Source organism: Crocodylus siamensis, chromosome 9, assembly GCF_052110815.1.
Source record: "Crocodylus siamensis isolate JL-2025a chromosome 9, ASM5211081v1, whole genome shotgun sequence".
Taxonomy (NCBI): domain Eukaryota; kingdom Metazoa; phylum Chordata; order Crocodylia; family Crocodylidae; genus Crocodylus; species Crocodylus siamensis.
Genome location: NC_143403.1, coordinates 24,919,622 through 24,945,407, shown reverse-complemented (window position 1 = coordinate 24,945,407; position 25,786 = coordinate 24,919,622). Strand labels below are relative to the sequence as shown.

Genomic DNA, 25,786 nt, shown 5'->3' with positions numbered 1-25,786 from the left:
ACATGGCCAGTAGTGCCTGCGGGTGGTTGCCAACCTATGGCCAGCGCTTTCTGCACCCCCACCGCTGACCGTGCTGGCGGCGTCTGCAGGAGCTCACTGCCGCTGTGTTCCAGCCACTGCCAGTGTAGCCATGCCCCCCAGCTGCCAGGGGCACACACTGTTCATGCTTCAGGCCACGCACTGGGCTTGGTGCGGTGGTGCATGGAGTTTCAACTAAAAGTGCATTCTTCCCCCCAACACATGCGCACATACTTCTGTCAGCACCCTTAATGTGCTTATCTAAGTGTAAATGGCTAGGCAGTTACTAAACTCCTAATTCATATGCATAGACCTTATAGTGGTCCTTTGTACAGATAGATTTTAGCCTCATGCCCTAATTTTGCAGTTTTCAATGTAAGTATAAACTATTATGCCTAATCAGAAACCCACTGAAATGAATGTGACTAGTAGGGCTGTGCAAAATTTCAGCAGCCATTTCGTTTCGGGGGTGTTTTGGCCCATTTTGAAACATCTCCATTTTGAAACAGCTCTGAAACATCTCCAAAACAAAACCATCTGAAATGTTTCAGAGGCATCCCCAGGAAGAGTCTGGCACAGCCCCGCAGCTCTCATTTTAAAGTGCTGGGAGGCTGGGTGGAGGATGGGGCCAGGCAGGGCAGCCATGGGGGGCTTCTCCTGCATCTCCTCCTGCTGGAGCAGAGGCAGACACAGCCAGAGGAGGTGTGGGAAAAACCCAGCCGGGGGAGAAGCCCCCATGGCAGCCCTGCCTTGCCCCATCCCCTGCCTGGCTCCAGCCTCCTGGCATTTAAAAAAAACAAAACAGTCCTGCACTCACCGCTGCAGCAGCGGCATCGGGCCCTTTGAGGGCTTGTGGCAGAGCCCTCCCGCACCACGGGGGGCAGCAGGGATGTTGCCCCACCTAGCACCCGCGTGGCAGCTGCCTCATGGCACAGGTACAATGGAGTTTGGCAGGGCACTGTGCACTGTCTGGGAACTGGGGCTGCTGGGGCTGAGCGGTACCTGGCTCCAGCTGACAGGTGGAGCAGCCCCAGCTCCCAGACAGTGCACAGCACCTTGCTGAGCCACACTGCACTTGCACCATGGGGCAGCTGCCGCATTGGTGCCAGACCGGGGGGGAGTAGTAATTCCTGCTACCCCGTACTATGTTGGGGGAGCTCTGCCATGAGCCTTCAGAGACCCTGATCGCCACCGCTGCAGCCAGTGAGCGCGGGACTTAAAAAGAAAAAAAATGCCTGGCTGGGCAGGGCAGCCATGGGGGCTTCTCCTGCAGCTTCCCGCACCCAGGGAGAGGGAGGGACAGCCACAGGAGAATCTGCAGCCACCCAGCTGTGCCTGCCTCTCCCAGCTGAATCCAAATCAGCATCGAAACTCCAAAACAGATTTGGCTGAATTGAAATGGAACAGTGATCCAAAACACTGAAACAAATCGCTGTCCTCCGAAATGGCCAAAACCAAAACAAAACATAGCCATTTTGCACAATCCTAGTGACTATCTAGGATTTATAGTTTACTTCCATAGTGCTGGTGAAAAGCTTTTTCCAGATATATCAAGGATTAAGTACAAGGTATGTAAGAAATTTGAAAACCAAACTAAATCACTTCTTGTTTTTCAATTGGAAACAATCGTTCTGGAAAGCAGTATCTTTTTATACTTTCATAACTCAAAAATAAAATGCATCATTGAACTGAGATTAAGCATGAAAAATCTCATCCACAAGAATAAGTTTGACATTCTAGTGGAAGATCAGTTTTATAATTCAATGAACTTTGGCATATCTTTCAATAAATATTTGGTACACATTTCAAAGAAGTAGGCACAGAAGTTCAGAGTTAAATGGAAAACTGACAGTAGTAAGTACTAAAGCTATATTAAGCATTGATTCCTTCAGGAGCCTCACTTCTAAGCATTATGAAGAAAAAAATTATAGCTCACTTCTATATTTATAGTTTCCTTAAAAGGGCATTACCATGGCTAACACTAGCCAATGTCTTCAAAGGTTTTGGCTTCTCTGTATTTCTCTCTTATCTGTATGTATAGCAAAGAAGGTTAGGGGAGGGAGAAGCCTACAAGATCGCTAACTGTTCAATATATCATGCTTTTTCTAATCTAAAATGACTGAATTTAAGACTACTCCCCAGTAATTAGGTTCTATGTATGGAAAATTTATACATTTGTTAGTTGGATTCTGAACCTGGAAAATGCTATCAGAGCGTGGTTTTCAGTTCACCCTCCTCCCCACCCCCTGCTACAGCAGGGAAAGAAGCAATGGGGGAGGTCAGATGGCCCCTTTGACCTCTGCCCCCACCCTGCTTACTGTCAGACACTGCTCGGACTCTGTTCCCTCTCTGGAGCACAGCATGTTGAAATGTAGCCACTGCTGGCCACACAGCAGCACTGGCACTGCTGACTGGCTGGGTAGGGGATGGAGTTCCATGTGCTCTGTGCTCAGGAGGGAATCCAGCCTGAGCCGGAGCCAGGCTGTGCCTGACAGTAAAGTGGTACGGCATGGAGCAGAGGGGTGGGCAGAAGCTGTAGAGGGCAACTGAGGCAGGGGGAGGGAGGACAAGTGACTGCTGTGGGTCTGACTCTGGCCCCAAACTGGGCTCAGGGCCAGAGTTAGAGCTACAGCAGCAAGCTCTACCACCCCCTCCCTGGGTTTATATGCAAGTCTAAGATGATGGGCTTTTTTCTCCATGCTTATTGTGGTGTGGGGAACCTCATCTTGGATCCAAGTAGATACAGTATATGGTCTAGAGTGTGATATGCAATAAAGAGAGAGCTTTGCAGAATAAAATGGAAATCCGGACTATATGCAGTACCTGTTGAACAAACTTACTGAGGTTCACACAGTAACAGAGCAGCTGGAGCCATTATCACTCACCAAAAGCACCGAAGTTTAAAAATCTATGGGCACCTATACATGTGACAGACCTCTGCTCCAATGTATGCTAATTAGCATGCTCAGCAGCTGCCGCCTGTGCTCTGGCTGTGCTCTGGCTGTGCTCGAGCTCCAGCTGTGCTCCAGCATGCTAACTGGCATGCTTCAGCAGCCTCTATGTCACCTGTATTCAGCATCCCCATGTTTCAAAATGGTGGTGGGAATGCTTTAAAGCTTATCAAACAAACTTTAGTTAAACTGTCCCCACCACCATTTTGATGCACGGGATGCTGAATACATGTGAGGCTGTGTGTGCTTTAATTACAGCAGCTCTCAGAGCCACTGTAACTTTAAGTGTAAGCACCCCCAGAACATGCATATAGACACCCTGTGTGCTTGTTCACAAGTAGGAAGGTTTTTCTGAGTATGAATTGAAATCCATCCATCTTCCTTTTTTTTTTCCTTTCCTTTTTAAACAAACCAGCAATGTTGTGAACATGACCCACTGAACAATATTGCAGCGGTCTTTCCTGAGTCTGCAGATAACTCCAATATATCATAGGTTAGCCTGGCAGCGGTGTGAAAATTAGAAGAACAGTTGCTTCCATTGATATTATTTAGAACCCTGTCAGCAGCAGTGAAATACTTGAGAATATTGACTTTGCTTTGTTGGTTCTTAGGAAAGACAACAACAACATATATCAACATTAAAATTGTTTCACACAATTGAAATCTGGGGAAAGATTAAATAATAGGGACATTTCCTCTCTTCCTTACCTTTGTACCTGAAAGCTGGTGGAGCTTTAACATTTTCACATACCAGGAAGTCAGATACTCTTCTGAAAAATGAAGCTCTATATTCATCACCAGGAGGAAATTTACACCAAGTTATTCTTCCTAGCATTCACTCATGTAGGGAGCCCCCACATAACTCTTGTGTCTTCCTCTGGCTAATAGGGTTACTCTTGCAGTTAGATACTGATAATTTTCTTCAAGCTCTGGTCATTTGGAGACTCAATGTATTTACATAAAGAGGCAAATGAAACAGTGCAAGAAGAGAGAGTTTTGTAGGTGAGACCTTTAATTGGTTGAACTGCTTGGCTGAAATAGACAAGCAGTATATTCTTTTTCAAGTTTGAGGAAAAAACAAAGTAAATGAAGGAAGGTGAAACAGCTGTTCTAACACTACCATTGTGGTCTGAAGAATTTGTTTCTTAGAATTAATGGATCTATTGGTCTGCTCCTAGCTGTCCCTTTTCCATGCACCTGTGGCACCTTAAGCCTAACAGCCTACGCAGAAAGGTTTAGAGTTGATTTGGATTGTTACATAATTATCTAAACTGATTATCCAAAACTGAGGATCTGAAGAAATGTTCATTATCAGTATAGAATGATATGTCATGTATCTCTTCTTTAGTATGGGATGCAAGGGGAAATCTCCCTTGAGGTTCAGGAACTTTAGTATCTGTTTCTCTATCTCATATTTCTACTTCAAGCATAATCTGATGCTCTTAAACTACTGCCTGTTCATGTTTTTGTTTTTCCAATCTTAAAATTGCTTTTTCTCCTATATAAACCAGCCTCTCGATGCAGGATATCATTTCATAGGTGGAATGTTAATGTTTCAAGACGTGACTGACTAGTATTTATGGACTGTTGCAGGTAGTCCAGCTTTTTTAATAAATCCATCTGTTTACAACAGCAACTATTTCATCCCAAGTTGAGGATAAAGCATCTAAAAGAACTAAAGTTAATTTAGTAACATGAGGTTACTTTCTACTCAAATTGTAATACTAAATGAGTCTATAAAGTGTTAAGTTTATCAAGAAACTACACCTTTTATTTCTTTCCAAGTTCTTATTTCCCTGAAAAGTTTTTTTAATATACATATAGCTACGGACATTTTTGGTAAAAAGATCCAGGTTTCCTGTTTGGGAGAATAGTTATTCTAGACAACTGAATACCAAATTATATTACAAAAAATATGATTTGAAATAAAATCCATTGAATTCCGTCTAGGATATAACAGGTTTATCAACTACCCTTCATTTATACTTAAATGGCAGATCTTTAGTCAGATATCAACAGTGCAGCTACTTGGGTCATCTCTATGTGGATTGTATACACATATATAAATTCCTTTGTGTCCATTTCTTGAGTTATGTAATACTAAACTACACTTCTAAGTGGAGAATTAAAGACAGTTTGCCCAATCAGTGAAATGTAAGGGTATAATTCATGGCATGAAAAATGAAAAAAACAGTGATCAGTGTTTGATTTTTTTTTTTTTTTTTTTTTTTTTAATTTTTCAGTCCATCTGTGTATTCTATTTATTATTTAGATTTATGTTCTGCCCTACCTGGAAAGGCTCAGAACAGCTAGCTCCTCTTTCCTTGCTCTTTTTTCCCCCCCTAGGATTGAGGCAAGTAGATTTTGCATATATGCACTTCTACATACTTAGCTTAACTTCATTTTTTTTTCTTTATCTTATCAATCATTCTTTAAACCATTTAGTGATAATTTAAAAGCAAGTTATCTAAAATCTGAGCAGATGAAGAAACTTGCACATTTTCTAATCTACTAGTGACTAAACTGCTATTTTACCATTTGTCTTCAACATCATTTAACCCAAGCTCTTTTGATTTTTGGGTCCAGGTGTAGACCCGGATGGAGTCCACACCTTCTGGAGTAAGTAATCTGTAACAGGTTTGTTGAGTCTGGAATAGTCTGTTTTTCCTTCATCTGGCTTTGTATGTAAAGACACTACTGTGCATTCTATTTGTAAGTGTTAACTTGTTTGCTCTTCTCAGTATCTTATTTTTATGACACCAAATAAAACTCTTCTAGAAAATGTTAGAGAGAGCTGTATTACAGTTCTTGTTCATTTTTTTCTTAATGTTCCCTTAATACAAGTTTGGTTGAGTTCTTGATCGGTCAAGTTGCAGTATGTATTTGGCTTCTTTCCCCAGTTTCTACTCCCACTTGTTCCATTCCCAAGAAGCTTCTTTCCAGTCTCCATCTTCATGCCCTTCCCAAGTTTTCATATTTTGTTTTATAATGCTAATAGTGACTGCAGCATTTTTTTTATTGGTCTGATTTCTTTGAATTTTGAGAGGTCATTAATACTTCTAATGAACTTTTTAGTATGACTGTTTTGAAGAAATCCCAAATTTTAAGGTCACACAGGCTTCCTCTAAATTCAGTTTATACAGGCTTCCTCTAAATTTAATTTTTTTGGTAATAGGTAGAATTAAAAAAAAAACAACAAGGTCTTTATTTAGGAGAACAATGTTTTATTTAGAATTATCCACTTCAGCTTCCAGACCAATACCATATTGTATCAAAAAAAATTGGATTCATAAAAAACTCAAACTATTATTAGAGAAATTAAGATTTTAAACTAATCTTTTAAGTGTGGAAGCATCTCTTATTTTTGGCTGAAGAACTTGGGGACAGATATTAGGACCATGATTCATATGCACTGTTATCCTTGTTTTTTTTTCTACCTCAGCAGTAGCAGCAGCCAATACCAGCATTGGCTATGAAGTGCAACAGAGTAATATTGTAGGGTTTCTATCAGTCTTATAGCTGCCAACTCCCTAGAAATTAGCACTTCTGTGCTTGCACACCTGCTAATTTGTACCATCTGCTGCTGGCACCATTTGGTCTGTGATAAATTGGCCCAGGCTAGTCAAGGTGCATGGCCTGTAGCCATGCATTCATGGTGCATCCAGGCCATATAGTGAATTCCTGGATAAGGAAGTCCGAAGCAGTTTTTCAACTAACAGTACCATCTTGCAAGTGTTGATGATTTGTAATTTTGAGAGACAGCCAATTTTAATTTTAAACATGCTACTGTATTTATTTCAATTGAAGTCATACGTCTTAATTTTTTCAAAATTTCTTCTTTCCTGTAAAGATCTGATGCTTTAATTTTTGCTTTTCTTCTAATTGCCTCTTGGATTCTCAGTACACATTGAATTTCTTCTGGTCTCTCAAATAACGTTTTAGGTATCATCCTATTCAGTTTTGGATCCCATTCTCAGCAGCTTCTTTCAGTGTTTACACTGAGCCATTTGCTTATACATTTTATCCTCTAGCCTTCCTATTGTACACTGTCTACTTGAGACAAAGAATTGTCAAGTATAAATACTCATTTTAAAAAAAGAAAAATCATCCTTGACACTTGGTCCACCGATGTCTAATGTTTCTTAACAGTACTCTTCTGTGGCCACCTCAGTGTGAATCTGTTTCAGATAATAATTCTGATCCTTCCTGTCTCAGAAATTGTGTCTTGCTCTTCTCTTAGGGGTGGAAGTTAAGTGCTTTATAGAAGCTAGAGATGCATTCTATTAAGGGTTCTAGTAATTTTCCTTGCCTGTTGAGGAAAACGTAATTCTTCCAACTAGAATACATAAACTAAACTCAGTATTCATTTTGAAGGCAAATCTAGTGCAATAGAATGTGTATGTTTGTGTCAATAGATATTTTCTTTCTCATTACCACCCTGTGTATGTTGCTTGTTTTCAGTAGTAAGTTCTTTTGGTGCAAGGACCTTGTTTCATTGTTAATGTAATGTATAGTGCGGTTGGATCCAAATCTCCATGGAGAAACACTTGCCACCCATTGTAATAAAAGTATTAAAAAGTGAAGTGGGACTCTCAGCTATGACCTGTATGTGAAAAGAGCTTTAGATTAGCTAGTAGGGATGTGCGAAGTAGTCCTTATTCGATTCAGATTTGGACAGAATCAGGGACAGTAATTTGATTCGTTGATTCGGATCACCGTCCAGTTTGGCAGAATCTGAATCTGAAGATTTGATGCCAATTCTCAGAATCAGTGATTCAGACATAGACACAGCTTTAAATGTTTTTTCTACATACCTCGAGGTACCAGGTGTGGCTGGTGAACCCTGTGATGCTGGGGTGGATGGAGTGTCCCACAGAAGCATGGGGGGACCCTCCATGTGTTTGGCGGCGAACCTGGAAGTGGACTGGAAATGCTTCTGGTCCACTTCCAGGTCTTTCATGGAGCATGCTGGGGTGGGGGGGTCCCACGCCTCCCTGGCTTAGTGATCGGCTGTGGGGGGGGGGGCCCCCAGGGCACTCCCCGGCAGACCCAGAAGTGCTTCTGGTCCACTTCTTGGTCTGCTGCTGAGCGTGCTGGGGACCCCCTATGCTTCTGTGGGACACTCCATGTGCCCCAGCATCACAGCATTCACAAGCCACCTGCTACTTAGGGATATGTAGAAAAAACATTTAAGCTGTGTTTGTCTGAAACACTGAGTCTCTCTGAATCAAATGGGAGGGTTCCGATTTGATTTGGAGAGATTCAAGAGTCCTCTGGTTCGATTTGGAGATTCGGCCGCCGAATTGGGCCAGTCTCCACTGAATTGAATCGCAGACCGAAGCTTTGCACAGCCCTATTAGCTAGCATTAGACAGCTCATGATATATAAGGAAATAAACTGGGATAAAAATGATGAACTATTGCATTTGAAATACCGTGCTTAATTTACATTTATTTAAGCAGGTATACTTATCTTTTGAGGGGAAGTCAGTGAAGTCTTAACATGACTTTTTTTTCGCATCCAGGAATTCACACGTGCTTAGGTGTATGAGCTTCAAGTTATAAGTTTGGTTGTTTGTATAGGTTCAAGGGGAAGTGGTGGATCATCAAAAGCTTTAGGAAAACATCTGTCAGGGGTTGCAGCTTTCACAATAATTGATATGTTATCAGTAGTTGTTTTAGTCTTTTTTTTTTTTTAATGTACTGTCAGAAGAAACTGATTGTGGATAAAGTGTAACTACTTCATAGTATATCACAAAACAGTTATCTAAGATAAGCAAAGGAATGTGGCAGATTTTTTTAGCTTAAAGCTCAATGAGAAAAAAATTAAGCTTTTTTTCTTCAACTTTAATATTTGCAGCTGTTACATAAAACAGCACCTATAACTGTATTCTGCAATTAAAACCAAATATGATGGTTTTTCCAAGTTGTAATCATGTTAGACTATCAATGTGTAAAACAAGACTTTTTGATGGCAGCCAAGTAAAGGTTCACTTGGTAGCCTTTACCTAATCTTATGTTTCTTGCATCTTTTAGTATGAATCCTTACAAACCATACCAGAAGAGTGTTTATTCTCCTCCAGATGGTTATTCAAAGGACTTTGAAGATCTTAACAGGTAAGATGCTTTCAGTGCAATAATTCTAACATTATAAAAGCCGAATGAAGTCTGTCACGCCATAAGTCCAACAGAAACAGCCAATCGGAGTGCTCCAAGCGTAGGGGAGCACTGCCATGATTCCAAAGCTGAGCCGAGGACTGGGCAGAGAGCAGGGCAAGAGGCAGAACAGCGGCAGCATGGGGTGTTAGGTGGCAGCACTCCATCCCGGCCCCATCCCCTCCCCTGTCACGGGCAATTGGCTAGTCATTTATAAAATTATCTAAAAGTTTTGTGAACTTCCAATGTATTTAGTACCAAAAGCTTTTAAAGACTGTAAGAATGAAACTCTATTAATCTGCTCACTTTATGTAGTGCTCTTGTGCACATTTTAGTTCTAATGTACCTAGTGTAACACAGTTAGCTGTATAAGTACCCAGTGGTATAACTGGTAGGGTATGCATTGTGAAATCCACAAAACTCTAGACTGTAAGCTTTCAGAGAATTAATTCTGTAGGAGAAAGCTGTCTATTGAAGATACCATGCTAATGAACTGTAATACCAGTCTGAGTCTTGACTGGCTATTAGCAGTCTACTCCAAGAACTTTAATGGTGTTATAGATTTTGCTTAAGCCCCATGGCTGTGTCTACATAGCAAACTTAACTGTGCCTGAGAGTGGTACCCTTAAGCACACTGCACCTAACATGCTGCATGAAAACTGAAAATACGTAGCCACATCTACTTTGTGTCTCTTTTGGACTAATTAGTGCAGTGTCTGAAATTACTGGCCTGAATAAAAGCCTGCATATATGGCTATATTGCTTCTGGTTAAGAGGCAAACCTCCTGGAACAGGGCGGCAACCCTGAGGACTCGCTGAGGGACACAGTAAATTCAGTGTGGTCTGTTTTTTGTATGCAAATGCCATGGTTTTGTACTATGTTCAGTTATACTAGGAAACAGCCCGACGCTTCCTCCTCTTCACTGTTAGAATTCTATTATTTTATCCAGTTCATTTTGACAACTTAAAAATGTTTAGAGGTGGCTGAATTTCTTAGCACCTTGCAACTAATCAAATGAGAGATTAGTAGTAATAGTGCCCAGCGTTTCCCATACCCTTAAAATCTGTAATCTCTTTCAGTTTTACAAAACAGAATGTCACCTCTCAAAATCATTTTTTATTTGAAGTTAACGTTTTTAATGTTCCCTACTCAAGTGCAGTCCTAACTGTAGAGTCTCTGGAGCTAAAACGTTAGAAGCAAGTTTTTTTTAGTTTTCAACTCCAAATGGCTTTAAAATCATTTACTAAAATGGCAATCACTTTTGTTTTACTTCAGGAAAATCTTGCCAATTTACAAGTTAAAAGTAGTTACTTGAGGGAATGTTTGTGTGTGATGTGTATTAAAACATATATTCCACTAATGATGTGTACACCCACTGCAGACTTTTAAACAGCAGGGTGCATTGGGGCTGCATGTTTCTTCATGTCTTCATCCAAGTACTGGATGACTGCACTTGCCCTTCAGGTCATTCTAACCAACCAAGTATGCTTCAAATGGAGATCTGGCATCTGTTCAGAGCACTGAACAACCTTCTTATTTGTTTGTAGATATTGTATGCAAGATAGTTTTATAGTTTAGTGATTAAGGTAATGTTTTCTACTTGTTCTCTAGCTTGGGGATTCTGTCACTTTCTTGAGAGGTGGGCCAGTGTACCACTTCTTGCCTGCAATGGCAAAGCAGCCTCCAAAGTTTAAACCCTTTTCTACAGTATGAAGGTCTGCTGGTGGACCTAGATCAGCTAGGGCCATGAAAATATCATGTACTACAGTCACCATAGCTCTTCTGGCAAATTTTCTTTTCCCCATAACACAGAGCTTTAAAATGGTCCGGAGGTGTAATGCATTGGTATATGAGACAGAGGGGCACATAGTTGAGAGGCACTCAGTTTTTAAAAAAGGATTAATGTGTCCTTCCTCAGAACCTAGAGACTGATTAGGGTTGTACAAGAGAGATTACGTAAGCTCCTGCTCATCTTGCATTTCATGACAGTCTCAATTAATGAAAGTCTCCCAGATCCTTTACAGTTGCACAGACAGGTGTCAGTTCTTTAGGACCAGTGTACAAATAGGCAGTGTTGACACCAAGCATCGTCTGCAAGGTTCAGACCACTTCAGATGTTCATCTCACAGATCCCTATGATGTTTCATTCCATCATAGACTGCAAACATCGAGGTCCCTCAGACTTTTGTTCAGCAGCCTGTTTGTTTGTTTGTTTTCCAAACCTTCCAAGAGCTGGGGTGAATGAGAGAAAATCTGTTTTAATCCCTATTCAGAGAATACAGTTCTTAGGAACAGTTTTGGCATTTAAGTACAGCAAGGGCTTACTTTTCTCAGGAATGTTTCATGACACAGTAAAGTAATTGGTCAACTTCAAATGCGTCTTCAAATTTTACTGAGCGCTGGTTTCAAATTCTTTAGTCACATGACTTTGTCCATCTGTATAACTCAGCATGCTAAAGTTCACCTTTGTTTTGTGCCATTGTTGGTTGAAGGTAATATATTAATCCAACATACATCAGCTAGAGAAAAAAGTGATAGTTCTGTCAGGAAGGATCCTGTGAATGTTTGCAAGGAAAGGTAGTTTGTCTGTTGCTACCAAAATCCATCCCTCCAGCAGTCCAGGTTGGGTATGAACAACTCCATCTGCATTATGAACATCAAGAAGTCTGGCGGTACATGAACATTGTGGAGTGAAAAAAAAATTGTTTTGCTTTCATAGCCATTCCTTCTAATTCTGAGAGAGTCGTCTAGTCAGATATTGATGGATGGCACAGCAGAGTTTTATACAGGAAGGAACAAGATTCACCCCTCCATATCAAGGTGCTGTGCATCTGTGAACAATTATGACATGAATTCTAGTTGTTTTCCCCATACTAGATCTACAAGATGTTCTGGCCAATTATGAGAGCAGGCAATTTAAAAGCAATAGTGAATGAATGGGTAAATAGCTGGTTGACTGTTGGGGTCAAACCTCCATGCATATCTGTTTGCAAAAATGAACAGTGCAGGTTTCATTGCAGACTAGGTATAGAACAGACTTTGTTTCAAATATGTTCCTGATTTCTTGCTATCCTACCTTCACGTACACAGCTTCTCCACTTCCTCTAATTCTGAAGTGAATTGGAAAACTCAGGTAGGTGTCTGTCTAGACACTGCCGTCACCATCTTTGTCAGGACAGTTTTGGTACTTGAATCTTTTGACTGAGATCCATTCTTGCTGCGTCTTCAACCAGACCTGGTATCTTAAGAGGGTGCCATGCTCCCCAGAAGTCTTACCGTATGGATGCTTGATGGCTGCTGGCAGAGAAGATCTTAATCAGAAGTCCAAATATCCCTTACTAATAGTGGAAAAAACTCTATTCTGTTTTGCCACACTGAAAAGTTTTACTGAGTGGACCAACCCCTACCAATGATATCTTTTTAGAGGTTCTGTTTTCAGATTTCATATAGTGTCTACTATTATTATAGAACGTGGGGCTGGCTATGATTTTTCTACTTGTTGTGTTGATCTCTTTTACAGAAGGGTCTACTTGGAAGACAAGTCAGCCAATCGCCCTCCATTTCAAGGATGCTCAGTTTTCCCCCCTCCCAACAGTATGAAAGAAATGCAGGTCCTTAAGGCAGGTCTAATCCTATCTTCTGTAAGGGCAGGGTAACTTTTTAAGAATTTTTTCTCAAGTATCTTAATATCACAACTTCCATCTCATTCAAGTGATTTCTTCTCTGAATCGTATTCTTGCACTGAAGTGTGAAGCTCCACACTTCAGATGTTAATACAGCACTGCCATTCTATTTAGATAGGACTAGGCTGTTGAGGGTGTCTCCTTAGAGTATTTGTTTATGCAGAAATATTAAAAGGTTAGCACATTTTGTCTCAGATTTGTCTAATTACATTACTGGCTGCATTAGATTTATTTCATAAATTGACCGGTAAACTCGCTAGAAAAAAGTCTTATCCCATTTCAGTAGGGCTCAGGTGTCCAGAGTAGAATCTTTTGAGCAGTGTATCTATAGTAAAAACATTCAGGGACAGCTATTTGTTGTATACTGGTATTGAACTTCATTGTAGAAACGTACGTATAATTCTTATTTTGACTGAAATGTCTTAGGCCCGCTCTACACATACCTGTTGCACAATTACCTTGTTAATTGCTTGATACATTTAGACTGACTGCACAAATTAACACTCTCACTTTAAAAGGTCCAACCAGATATAAAGTTATTGCTTGAAATTGTGTAAAAACATTATAGCTGGTTTCTGTCCAGCTTTACTTTGCATATAGAGGCATGTGAGATCTCAGCCACTGCAATCTTTGAGCCATTGAGATCTCTCAGCTGTGGATCCTGTAGCTGCAGGGATGGAGAATCCTGCAGCTAACAGGACTCCTGGTCCTGGCTGTACCACATAGGAGTGTGGGACTTTTGGTCCCAGATGTGCCACATGGGCAGCAGGGACAGGAAGTCCCACCAGGTCCTGCTTGCACGTGGTCCTTGTGGCTGGGAGCCCTTTCAGCAAAGGGGCTCCAAGTCATGCGAGTCTGCTTCTTGCTGAGGCTTCCCCAGCATTAGCAATAAGGCGCAACACTATCCAATGCATTATCCGACAGTCATGCCCTGTGGTGCAATTGTGTGGATCATGCATCGGATCTGATTGTGCCTTTACCTGCACGCGTAGAGGGGGGCTTAGAGTTAGTAGTCTTCCACCCACTTTATAACATTAGTTCATTGTTTGGGTGGAATACAATTGCAGAAGCCCTCAGAGAAGTGTATCTTTACCTTACAGTAGCTGTGTTTCTCCCAAATGCATTGGACACCTATGCTGTGACTGGTTAGCAAAGGAACTGAGAAACATTCAGGTTGCTTTGTTTTTCTGCCTTCAGTTAGATGCACAGGGACATGACAGAATAGAGGCATAGCCACCCACTGGTCATTGCTGGTTAATGAAATCTGGACTGGAAGGCATAGGATGCTTGCCTGCTATCAGTGGCATATATAGTCAACACACTTGGAAAAGCCAAAAATACTTTAGATACGTAACCTTTTTTTCTGGGTACTTTATTTCCCCAAGGTCATCCTGCAGGTTTTTTGGTAGTTCTGTAATCCCACTTTCCAACCTTTAAATGACTTTTCATCTGTTGCTGTGATACTCTTTTAGATAGGAGAAATTGATTATCCAGTGCAAACAGTGAAACTGACTATGTAAAATAAAACACAAAAGCAAAGTAACCTGGGGAGAAATACTGTAATCTAATTTTCAGTTTTTGCCAGTAATAGTAAGTGATTTTTGTTTTTATGTTGACAGCACCCTATTTGATAATTTTAAACATGTAAGAAAGCTTGTTCAGGTAAATTGAACTAGAATTGTGAATACTATTACATGTTATTAATTTGAAAGATATATATGTATTCATATTCTATAGAAGTATGTTGGAATAAGATTATATGATTGCTGTCCCTGTAGGGCTGTCATGAAAACAAAGTGTAAACTTAATCAGAATGTCACATTGAAATATTTTTATTTTAAAAATTGAACTGCTACACAAGTAATGTAAAAATATACTAAAGCTGAACAGTTTGACGGCTATAATTTAATGCCAAATACATTGATAATGTGTTTGCCTTCAAGTTGGATTAAAGGTTAGAGTGATTTAAATTGCAAAATAACTTGGCTTTGTAACTTCTGATTGATTTTCTGGTCACCCAAAATTAAACTTTAAATATAAGACTGACTATCTGAACAAAGTACTGCATCTGGTTCAACTTGTACAGAGTACTCAGTTAACTTAAGCATGAACGTCAGTGTTTGCAGGCTTAAATAGAAAGTGACACTGACCAACATAATGTTTTTTCAGGATGAGGAATGCAAAAGAATGCAAAAATAACCAAAGCAGTATCACACACAATAGCTGATTCATTTTTTAAATCCAAGACATAATAAGGGTAAAGAAAACTGAAGATGTGGTAAGCTGCCCTTTTTAAATATTGAGCTGAAAGGCTGACATTTAGGAAAACTGACTTTAAGATAAATACTTCTCCTTGTTTAGTCATATGGATAAACAACAATGAACATAATTTTTGCTCAACAGTGCTAAGGCAAATGAGATTTCATTAAATATAGGCAATGGATCTCATGGAACAAGCTCATATGCATCCAAAAATTTCTGATCTCCTAGATCTTATGCCACAAAGCTGTAGAGTTTAAAAAAAAGAACTTGCTTCCCAACTGAGGTTGGTAAAATGGAGATATGCAAGCTGTTCTTTTATGTGGAGAGTTGACTTTTCCTGGCCTCTTCAAGTGTGGTAGTTTTTTATCTTGCCCATTTAAAAGCAACAAAACATAACCCTACTTCTGTGTAGCTTTCAAAACAGCATCCTGGAGTGTCAATAAGAAATTCTGTAACAAGAAACTTTCCCATTCTGGGTAGTTTCATATTATAAACCACAATCATCCAGTGCACTGAAGTGCAGTGTCGACCTCTTCCTGAGATAACTGCATTGCAATCAAATGGAATGATTCTTGTACTTGCTAGTAAGATTTTAAATTTGTCTAAGCATAGAGATCTTGCTGTCTCTTTCTTGTATCTCCTTACCATATCATGTAAGCTGTCTGAGGTAGGAATTGTAATAAATGTTTTTAATGTACTTAGTATGTTTTAGCTAAACATAAAATGCATATTTTATATTTCTTAGCTTGTGGTTGGTGCGAGCTTTCTCTTCCCTATGCTGAAAGCTGAGGCTTTAGACAGATGTTCAGTTAAGGGCATCATGGGATCTGATCCACAATCCCAGCAGTTACACCTCCTTCCATGGTGCACATGCATGCCAGGACATGCAATTTTGGGATCAGAAACCAGACCCCAATCACACCCGATTTTGCTGTAGTACAGGGGGAACTTACAATCATGATCTTAGGCTCCCTGTTTGCTGGTAAAAGGTGCCCTGGCTCCAAGAACCCACTGGGCCAGTTTGACCCCTGCAGCCAGATGATCATTGGCTAGATGAGGAGCAGCTGGGTGTTTCTGAGGCTTGAACTGGCCATGGTACCATTCCTGCCAGCTGACAATCGACTGATGGTTGACAGCATCAGTGTGGCTCCTGATGCTGCTGTTCGTCAGCTGATCACTGGCAGGTTCAGGACTGGTGTAGTCCCTGCCAGCTGGCAGTCCACCTGATTGGCACCCTGATTTATGAGCCCTAATGCAGTCCCTGTCAGCCAAGGATCAGCTAACTGGTAGCAGCATTGGGACTGCACCAGGGCTCAAATGGGCCCTGGTGCCATCCCAGAGCTAGCTGATTAGCAGCCAGCAGGGACTGGACTGGGATGCATTTGAGTCGTGGTATGGTCCACCCTGTTGCACATTCAAGGCACAAAGGAAAGCAGACACAAAATTACTACACAGCTCTTGTGTAATAATTTTATGGCTGGTTTTGTGTTTTGTTGCACAATTAATTGCATGAACATATGGCTGGGTTTAATCGCATCTTAAGTATAATGTCTGGGTGGGGCCTGATATAACAGTTTTCTGTCTGTGTAAGAGAAATGGAGGAATAGGTAGTTGGTGTGTGAAATTCAGGGAACTTATGTGACAATGAGTTTGAAGAGGGAGAGTGGATTGGTTCTGGGACTTGAAGGAACAGGAATCCACAGCAGTGAGTAGCTGCTAGTGCCTAGGAAAAGCTGGAAGAAAATTAATTGAGTCTGGGTGAGTAGCAGCAGCTTTATGATTATGATTCCTGTAGCATCAGCTTATTGACTGCTGAATGGAGGAGTAAGACATCCTTTCTGAACATCCCTGGACATATCTGGTGAAATACTGGGTAACTGAGGCTTACAAATAATTTTAGAGTCTCCAACACAACCATATCTGGCGTAGGTACAGACCCTACTTGAACACCCCCTATCTGCACAAAAGAATCCACAGGTTTTAATGACAGAGCTTAGGGTAATTGTGGCACACTTGGGGAAGGTGGGTGCATGAAAATGAGGGCGGGGGTTTTTTTTTTTCCAAATCTTTTTTCCTTTTGTATAAATGTATAATTTGGCTTTAGCGGAGGGAAGTTTCCAATGCCAAATGTAATCTTAGACAAAACTTGAAGTCAGATAATATTATATGTTACATATTACATTTATCACTGGTAATTAAAATGTTTGTGTAAATTTCTTTGGTGCTTTTGGGTAGCTGAAGACACTTATCAAACATACCAGCTGACAGGAAAAAAATGTTACATGTGAATTTAGTTCTGGTGAAGCTAATGTTGGTTTCTAAAATCATTTAAAATTAGAAGTAAGTTTAAGATTTATGGAAGGACTAAGAACTCTGGATTAACTGACACTTGACTGTTGTGACAACTACAGATAATTTGTAGTACAACTATTCAAAACCTCTTTTCCTCTAAGCTTTTGTGGGGAATGTGCATGAACTGGCCTGCTGTCTTTAATTGGGGAAAAAATACATTCAAAACATATTTTCTTCTTAGTTTTGAAGAACTACTTGGGCAACAGTATGATTATTCAACAGGGAATGAAGATCACTATGAGCGATATCAGTATTCTCAAAAAGGTAAGAATCTAACTAGTTAGCATTTCATTTTGTTACACTGCACAGCAGTGTGTAGTGTAAGGGGTGAGGAGGGATGATGCTTTGTCTGGAACTGCAGAGGAAATATGGCTGTATGGCTTTGTGATAGAATGGCTGGTTCTTTAAGGAGCATTGCACCCAGCATCAGCTGTGATCTATCAGTTACCTTCTAGATCAAACTAATTATCCATAGGTCAGGTGATTGAGGCCAGCAAGTGACTAAGCTGGAGTAGAGAGCTGGCAGAAGCAGGGAAGCTCTGACAAGATATATCTAGCCAGGGTAGGGGAAGCTACAGGGAGTATGTGGATACCTGAAGGCAGCCCCTTAACCAAGATTATTCTTAAGCACATGGTCAAAACATCTGGGTCCTGTAGGGAATCAGTATGCCCCTGCAGAAGACCCTAGACTGAGGTAGTAAGGATGATTGATAAGCTATACAATAAATCATAGAATCATAGTATCATAGAAGTAGGGTTGGAAGGGACCTTGTAGATCTTCAAGACCGACCCCTCGCCTGGGCGGAAGAAAAACTGGACTCAAATGACTCTAGCCAGGTAGGCATCAAGCCTCTTCTTAAAGACCCCCAGGGTAGGAGCCAGCACCACTTCCCTTGGAAGTTGGTTCCAGCTCCTAGCTGCCCTAACTGTGAAGTAGTTCTTGTGGATGTCTGATCTAAACCTACTCTCCAATAACTTGTGTCCATTAATCCTTGTTTTGCCAGGGGGCGCTGGGGCAAACAGTGTCTCCCCCAAACCCTTCTGGTCCCCCCTAGTGAGTTTATAGACAGTCACCAGGTCCCCCCTCAGCCTTCTCCTGTGAAGGCTGAACAGGTTTAGGTCCCGCAGTCTTTCATTGTAGGGTCTGCCCAGTTGTCCTCGGATCATGCGGGTGGCCCTCCTCCAGACCCTTTCAATGTTGTTCACATCCCTCCTGAAGTGGGGCGCGCAGAACTGGACACAGTACTCCAGCTGTGGCCTGACCAGTGTCGCATAGAGGGGGAGGATCACCTCCTTGGCTCTACTTGAGATGCACCTGTGGATGCACAGCAAGGTCTGGTTAGTCCTTCCAACCGTGACCTCGCATTGTCGGCCCGTGTTCATCTTGGAGTCAGTAATGACTCCAAGATCCCTTTCTGCCTCCGTGCTCTCAAAAAGGGAGTTTCCCATTCTGTAAGTGTGCTGCTGGTTTCTAGTGCCTAAGTGCAGCACCCTGCACTTGTCAGTATTGAAACACATCCTGTTTATATCAGCCCACACCTGTAACCTATCCAGATCTTGCTGCAATCTTTCCCTCCCTACTAGCGTGCTCACCTCACCCCAAATTTTGGTACCATCAGCAAATTTAAACAGGTTGCTTTTCACCCTGTTGTCCAAATCGCTGATGAAGAAATTGAACAGTGCAGGCCCAAGGACCGAGCCCTGGGGGACTCCGCTACCTACTTCCCCCCAGGTTGAATATGACCCGTCCACCACCACCCTCTGAGTATGACCCTTGAGTCAGTCTACTATCCATCTGACTGTGTAGGCATCAGTGCCACAGTCACCTAGTTTTTTAATGAGGATGAGGTGGGAGGCGGTGTCAAAGGCCTTGCTGAAGTCTAGAAAGACTACGTCCACGGCAACACCTGCATCCATTGCCTTTGTGAGCTGATCATAAAAGGGAATCAGGTTGGTCTGACATGACCTGCCCCTAATGAAACCGTGCTGGTTGCCCTTGCGCATCATCCCTGAAGCCAGCCCATCACAGATGTGCTCCTTGAGGATCTTCTCAAAGAGTTTCCCAAGTCCTCTCTCTTCCCTTTTTTGAAGATGGGGACCATGTTAGCTATCTTTCAATCATCTGGCACCTGGCCCGAGCACCACAAGTGCTCGTAAAGCCATGCCAAGGGCCGTGCAATAACCCCAGCTAGCAGTAAAGCTGAAGCCCTGAGAAATGGTTTGGAACCAGATTTTGAACATAGTGTCAGTCCTTCCTGAGTTGGAGAGAGAGGCCAACAACTGACAGGCTTCTTTAAGGGTGACTTTTCTCTTTCCCTTCCTTGTATTAGCATGTCTTCCTCATGGGTTGGAAAGAACCAGGGTAACCAGTCTAGTAAAAGGAAGAGTCAACCATATGCTCTTCACATCCAGAGAGAGAACTAGGCTGTAGGAATGTGGGAAAGAGTTTTATCCCTTTAAACTCAAGATCATCCTTTGGGGTTTTCTTGATCAGATGGGCCTTTTATGGGAGGAGTTAACATTGGAAAATTCTAAAGAAGTTAGAATTCACATGTGTCAGAAATGTAAGTCCACAGAGGGCTTCCTTATAGAGAGTCTTTGTAAGAAATAATTAATAGAATTGCAGAACTGGTTATGTCCATTTACACCCGACCTGTAAGTTTCTTCTAGGAAGGTGCATGGTGGGGATTAAGCAATACTCCCCACCTGTCATTTCCACAAGGAAGTTCAGCAAATTAGTGCTCCTGGAATTATGTCTATAGTTTATTAATTGAATGCTCTTGCAAATATGGTGAGGCTTTGCAATCCTGGAGCAAGTCAAGTGAAATGTGACTTCAGATTGGCTTTTCTGGTACTCTCAATATACCCTTGGGATTCTAGCATTCTGGAGTTTTATTTTGAAATTCAAGCTTATTTTGATAAGGCCATTTTAAGGGGATGGTAAATATCCTGCTGAACATTTGACGAGTTTAGCGCACTGGTGATGCAGATTGAAGTACAGGAGCTGGGTTTGCAAAATGTAGTGTAAACAACCTAGATGATTTTCTGTTTGTGGGCAAGCTGGATCATGAACTGTATAACTGCATGTAGGGCTCATTTCAAGCACTGGCTGGAACAATGGAAGTGGGAGGAGCAGAAGGAAAGAAGTGTCTGTCCATCTGTCCCCATTCTCACCTATTTTGTTATCAAAGGGAGACAAGCTGGTATTACTGGAGTTCCTGCAGAGAGGATTGGCAGAGTTAATGGTATTGATTAGAAGGGCCAAGCAGTCCTGAAGTTTACTATGTATGAACTGGCCATCTTAATTTTGCATGGATACAATAGGATGACACTTTTGTACCCAGCTACAAGTCACCCTTTCTGAAATAGTTCTCCCCCAATCTTTTGAAGAGTGAATAAAGATATTGAGACTTATGTAGGGGGATAGTTCTTGGATTCATGTAATAGAGGGCTTTTTGCAGAAAGAATAAGATGCTAGAGGCTGACCTGAAAGTTCACACACATGCAGAAGGAGCATCTGGTTTGGAGTTTAGACTAAGGCAGCTATTATGTTCTGAGATGACCCACTGATTTGATGGCAAGGGGAAAGGTAAAGGATATAACACTTCTGGAATGTTAGTTGCAGTGCTGTGCAGAATGGAGAACTTCATGAAAAAGAATAAGCGGCAGTGGCTCATTTCAATAGCTGGTTCTGCAGATTACTGCATTATGAGGTTAGTGAAGGTCTTTGCCTTCTATTGCAGAATCTCTTGTACTGCTGAACGGTTCTTGGGATGAATTATAACTTAGTTATAGGGGTGTAGGTTGTGTAGGCCCTGACGGAAAATACTAGGAGAGACCAAACAACAACTGCACACCAGAATGAATGCACACCCGAAATCTGTCGAAGACAGGAATACCCAATTACCTGTGGAGGCACATTTCTCACAAGAAAACCACTCTTTCTCCAACCTCTCAGTTGTAATCCTCATAGAAGACTTACAAAACACTTCCCAGAAACAAGCCTACAAACTCCACTTCATCACCCTCCTGGATACTAAAAATCATGGACTAAATATAGACATTGGATTTATGACACATTATAAGCCTGACATCTGACTTCCCAGGTATCTCTCCACTATTCATCCCCCTTCTCTCCCCACCACCCAGCCTGTCTCTTGTCCATTGACTCCTCAATCTACATCTTCACTGACTGCCTATCTCGTATGCATACCAACCCAGCCTTTGGCTTCTTTACTTTTCATTCCATCCAGGAAGAGCACACACCAACTGCTGAAAGTCTCAGCCTGATGAAGGGTATTTGAACTCGAAAGCTTAAAATTTTTTCCCCCAACTATTTAAGTTGGTCTAATAAAAGATATCAGATTCACCCAAAGAACCTTGTCTGCTTATAATATAGCTGATAGTCTTAATTAAATTATACAGATGGTCACCAGAAGCTGATAATGAAGAAAAGGATGCTGGCCCTCTGGAATCTTAGATTACAGGTATTCTCAGATAATGCAAACATCAGCATCACCACGAACCTTTTATTGTTCATTTTTAAGGAAAGAAAGGTAGCCTGCCAAAGAGGCATGAAAAGTCATTTTGATCTTTGGAACATCAGAAACAGGTTTGGGAGGTTTAGGTGAGTTCCATAATACTGCAGAAGTATGGGGGAAGCAGAGGTTTGTTCAACTGAAGAAAATCTGTGTGGTGGTGTGGCTGGATAGTCATGGGCAGCTTTTTCTTCACAGAACAGCATAAACTCTCAAAATTGCAATTTGTAGGCATCTCTAAGAGGGCTAAATGGTAAATTTGGATCCTGTTCTATCAGAGTTGAAGCAGTGATGTTTGCAGCAAAATGAGGAATAGGGGTCTGTTGAAGGATGCATGGTGCTGTTCAAATGCATATGCAAGCAGTCCTCGACTTGCAGCGTTTCGAGTTGCAACGTTTCACACTTATTTATAAATTGATGCCCTGTTTCAATATTATGACATCAGTTTCAGCTTGCAACGTTTGATCCGATGTGATGCCATGCCAGTGAACAAATTTGCTGTGTTGCCCATCTCCCTGGAAAACTTCTGTCCAAACTTCCTTGGACACTTTCTTTAGGAAAGCAGACACGACTCCAGAAAAACTTGCAGCCAAAACTCCTGAGAAGACTCCAGCCAAGAGCCCTTCAAAAAGCCCAACCAAGAGCCCTTCAGAAAGTCCAGCATAGTCGCCTCGAAGAAGTCCTTCCAAATCAATATGATTGTTATTTACAATATAAATACATTAATGTAGCTATATTACTCATCTATAATTGATTGAGTACACAATTCTGGGGTATTTTTGGTGAAAATAGGGTATCAGGCCTTGGTTCAGAAACCAATCCCCCATTTATAACATTGTTTCTTATGGGAACTGGTTCTGGGTTGCAACGTTTTGACTTAAGACACAGTTTTCAGGAACCAATTGTCATAAGTCTGAGGACTGCCTGTAGTGTCTCTGATGGCCTGGGTGTGAGTGTGTTTTGCTTTTCCCCTGATTTTCAGAATCAAGGGGACAGGGAATAAAAGCCACTGTCTGATTCCTAGGAAGAGTATTGTGTATTCAGAAGTGAGCAACTGTCTCTCAAATGTTTGTAATTGGGTTTTGTGAAGGGAAACATTGCTCTCAGAACAGTTGATGCTCTTTTGACTAATTTAAATAATTATTGTGCACCTGAGTGAAAAAAATATGAAATTTTCTAATAAAAACCTCTGCAGCAAAGAGTATGGGGAGAGCTGCCATCCCCCACAGGGTTGACGAGACCAAAAGAGGTGGCTGAACTTGTACTGAAGCGAGGAGTAGCAGTTTTTATCCACTGAAAATCTATTTGGTGTTTGAGTTTTTCAGGAATGTAGGAAGCTGGGGGCAGATGTATTCTTGATTAATACTAAGGAAGATACTAACCATCTGGGAACCTGACTCAAGATTGGACAGCAACCACGCTAATTTCTGATGATCAGAGACCCTGGTTTTCTCTGTTTAAAAAAATCCAAAATTCTCTGATTTGAAAACCCCAAATCCACGTTTTTCTGTGATTAAAATAAAATGCCACTATGTATATAGGTGTCAGTTGAATACAATGTTTTATTGATATATTTACAATTTTAAAGCAATTTGGAAGCATACCAAGTGTCTCAATCCTTATAGTAAAATAAATTCTAAATACCTATGTATTTTGGCATTTGATTTTGGTTTGTTTGTTTTTTTTTACCATGGAAAATCAGAGCTCCCCCTGCCCCCTTTGCTCACCAGGATGTGGGTCCAGCTATGGCTGTCTCCCGTGCTGCTTTGGCACGAGCAGCTCTGATATACTGGTGCTTCTGGCTCTGCCAGTGCCCCTCACTTCTGACCCACAATCTGTCCCCCTTGTTGGTGCACCTCACTCCAGACCCACAGTATGACCCCCCCCCGCCCCCAGCTGTGCTGGTACCCTTCATTCCTGACCCATTGCTCCTCCCCAGCCCTGCTGGTGCTTCTCACTCCTGACCCACTGCTCCAGTATGTGGGGCTAGGCGGGTGGGGTGGGGGTGGCCATGAGAGGCCACTCCCCCCCAGATTTCTGCACCCACAGTGGAGCATGGGGCTGCAACCTAGCCAAACTGGCACTGGGCGGGAAACATCTCCATGGTCCAGTGAACAGGCCCTGGCATGGGAGAGAGAGCCATGCAGCCATGACTGCTAAGGTGAGGCACCACTGTAACAGTAGCACAGAGTTGTGCCCCCTGCTGCTGCTGGATGAGCAGGGGGTGCCTCACCTTGGCAGCCATGGTGGCATGGTGCTTTCAGCAGCAGAGTTGGTGGCAGCAGCATCAAGCCTCCCTGCCCTGCTCTGCCCTCCTATGCTGGGTCCTGCCTACTGGGGTGTGGAGGTGGCTCTTACCCAGTGTTGGTCCGGCCAGGCTGTAACCCTGTGGAACAGATTAAAGAGAAAAGGCTTGCTTGCACTAAATGGGATAATTCCTAGGCCTGTTAGTCAATTGTAGCCTAGTTAAACAGCTTTCCTGTGCCTTATGTCTTCTTTGTGACACACATGAATATGTATGTCTTGTGCAAGAACTATTTTTAGTGGACTTTCATCTTTCAACAGCACTGAAGCTCTGACATTGGCTTTCCGTCAGCATTACCTTTTAATCAACTTGTGCTTTGATTTCAGATGACGACTACACCAGGGATGATCGTAGGGAGAAGCTATACCTGCAGTTTTACCAACAGATACAGAAAGAATATGATAAAAATAGACCTGCTGACTGTGTCATTGTTGCCATCAGCAAGGAACAAACGTAGGTTTCTATTAACATGTTTAGGCTAATTTTACTCTATAGGTAAGAATTACCCAGCTGTAAGTGCTTTATCCTTGGGAACTGAAGGTATAGGTAATATTGAAGATTAAGCTTAAACTTCTCTTTTTGAAATTCCTTAACATACTCTGTGTAGTTGAAAGTACAGACTAAAGTAATTATACTTCTTTTGGATTACGGCATATTTAAGAATGCATGGCATCACCTGGAAGAACCTTTTAAAGATAGTTAACTCATTGACTTCATTCCTAAACTCATTTTTATAACAATGCTCGAGTCACCTTGGCCCTTGAGTTGTCTTGGCATTTGATGTGTTAAAAATACACTTTCCTAATTTGAAAACTATTTTTCTTTACAGCTGCCAAATGAGACCTGCACAAACAAAAGGGAAACCTTGCTATATATAAAATGCTAGCAAATGCACAAAATAACTTGAAATAGGTTTTTTCTGTTTTAATTATCATTTAGTTTGTTGGTATTTTCAGCAAAAATTAAATTCAGCATTTAGGAAAAGATGCTGACTCTTAGTATATTTAAATTTGAAGCAAAATTTGATTTTGTCCTCAATAATTTTTCTTCACCTCCCGTAAGTATTTCTTCGAAGGTTTGCACTGAAGTATTGCACTTTCTCTTTAAATGCCAGAGCAGTGTTTTAGCAAAAGTGATGTAAAACATTGGAATATTATAAAATGAATATGTAACTAGGTAGGAGGGCTAAATGAGGCGGAAGACTGAAAAAAATTATCAGCTAATTAATTCTTATTACTACTAGTATACACCTGGAGATGATGAAGATCAAGCCAAATATCAAAATGTTAATCATCCTTGATATACAGAGCTTGTTCTTTGCCATAGAGTTGATTTGAGAACCAGGAGGTGCATAAAAGCTCACCTTTTAATTTCTGATGTTTCCATGATGTCAGTATCACTACTTCAAAACTAGATTTATCCTTCCTCTTCCTCCACAGAATGTTTCATATACAGTGTTCCATACAAAAATCACTATCCACATTATTTTTAAATGGCTTAACTATGAGGAAACTTGTAGCT

General features: G+C 41.4%; 1 protein-coding gene across 1 annotated transcript in view; it reads left to right on the top strand.

Annotated features, from left to right (window-relative positions):
• The window catches only part of LOC149857225 (uncharacterized), a 44,237-nt gene that overhangs the window by 5,999 nt on the left and 12,452 nt on the right, over nucleotides 1-25,786 (top strand). Inside the window, exons 3-6 of the mRNA XM_090062435.1 lie at nucleotides 5,556-5,588; nucleotides 9,005-9,085; nucleotides 17,604-17,686; nucleotides 24,592-24,718. Coding sequence (XP_089918561.1) covers nucleotides 5,556-5,588; nucleotides 9,005-9,085; nucleotides 17,604-17,686; nucleotides 24,592-24,718 — 324 coding nt within the window. The remainder of the gene's footprint in view (nucleotides 1-5,555; nucleotides 5,589-9,004; nucleotides 9,086-17,603; nucleotides 17,687-24,591; nucleotides 24,719-25,786) is intronic.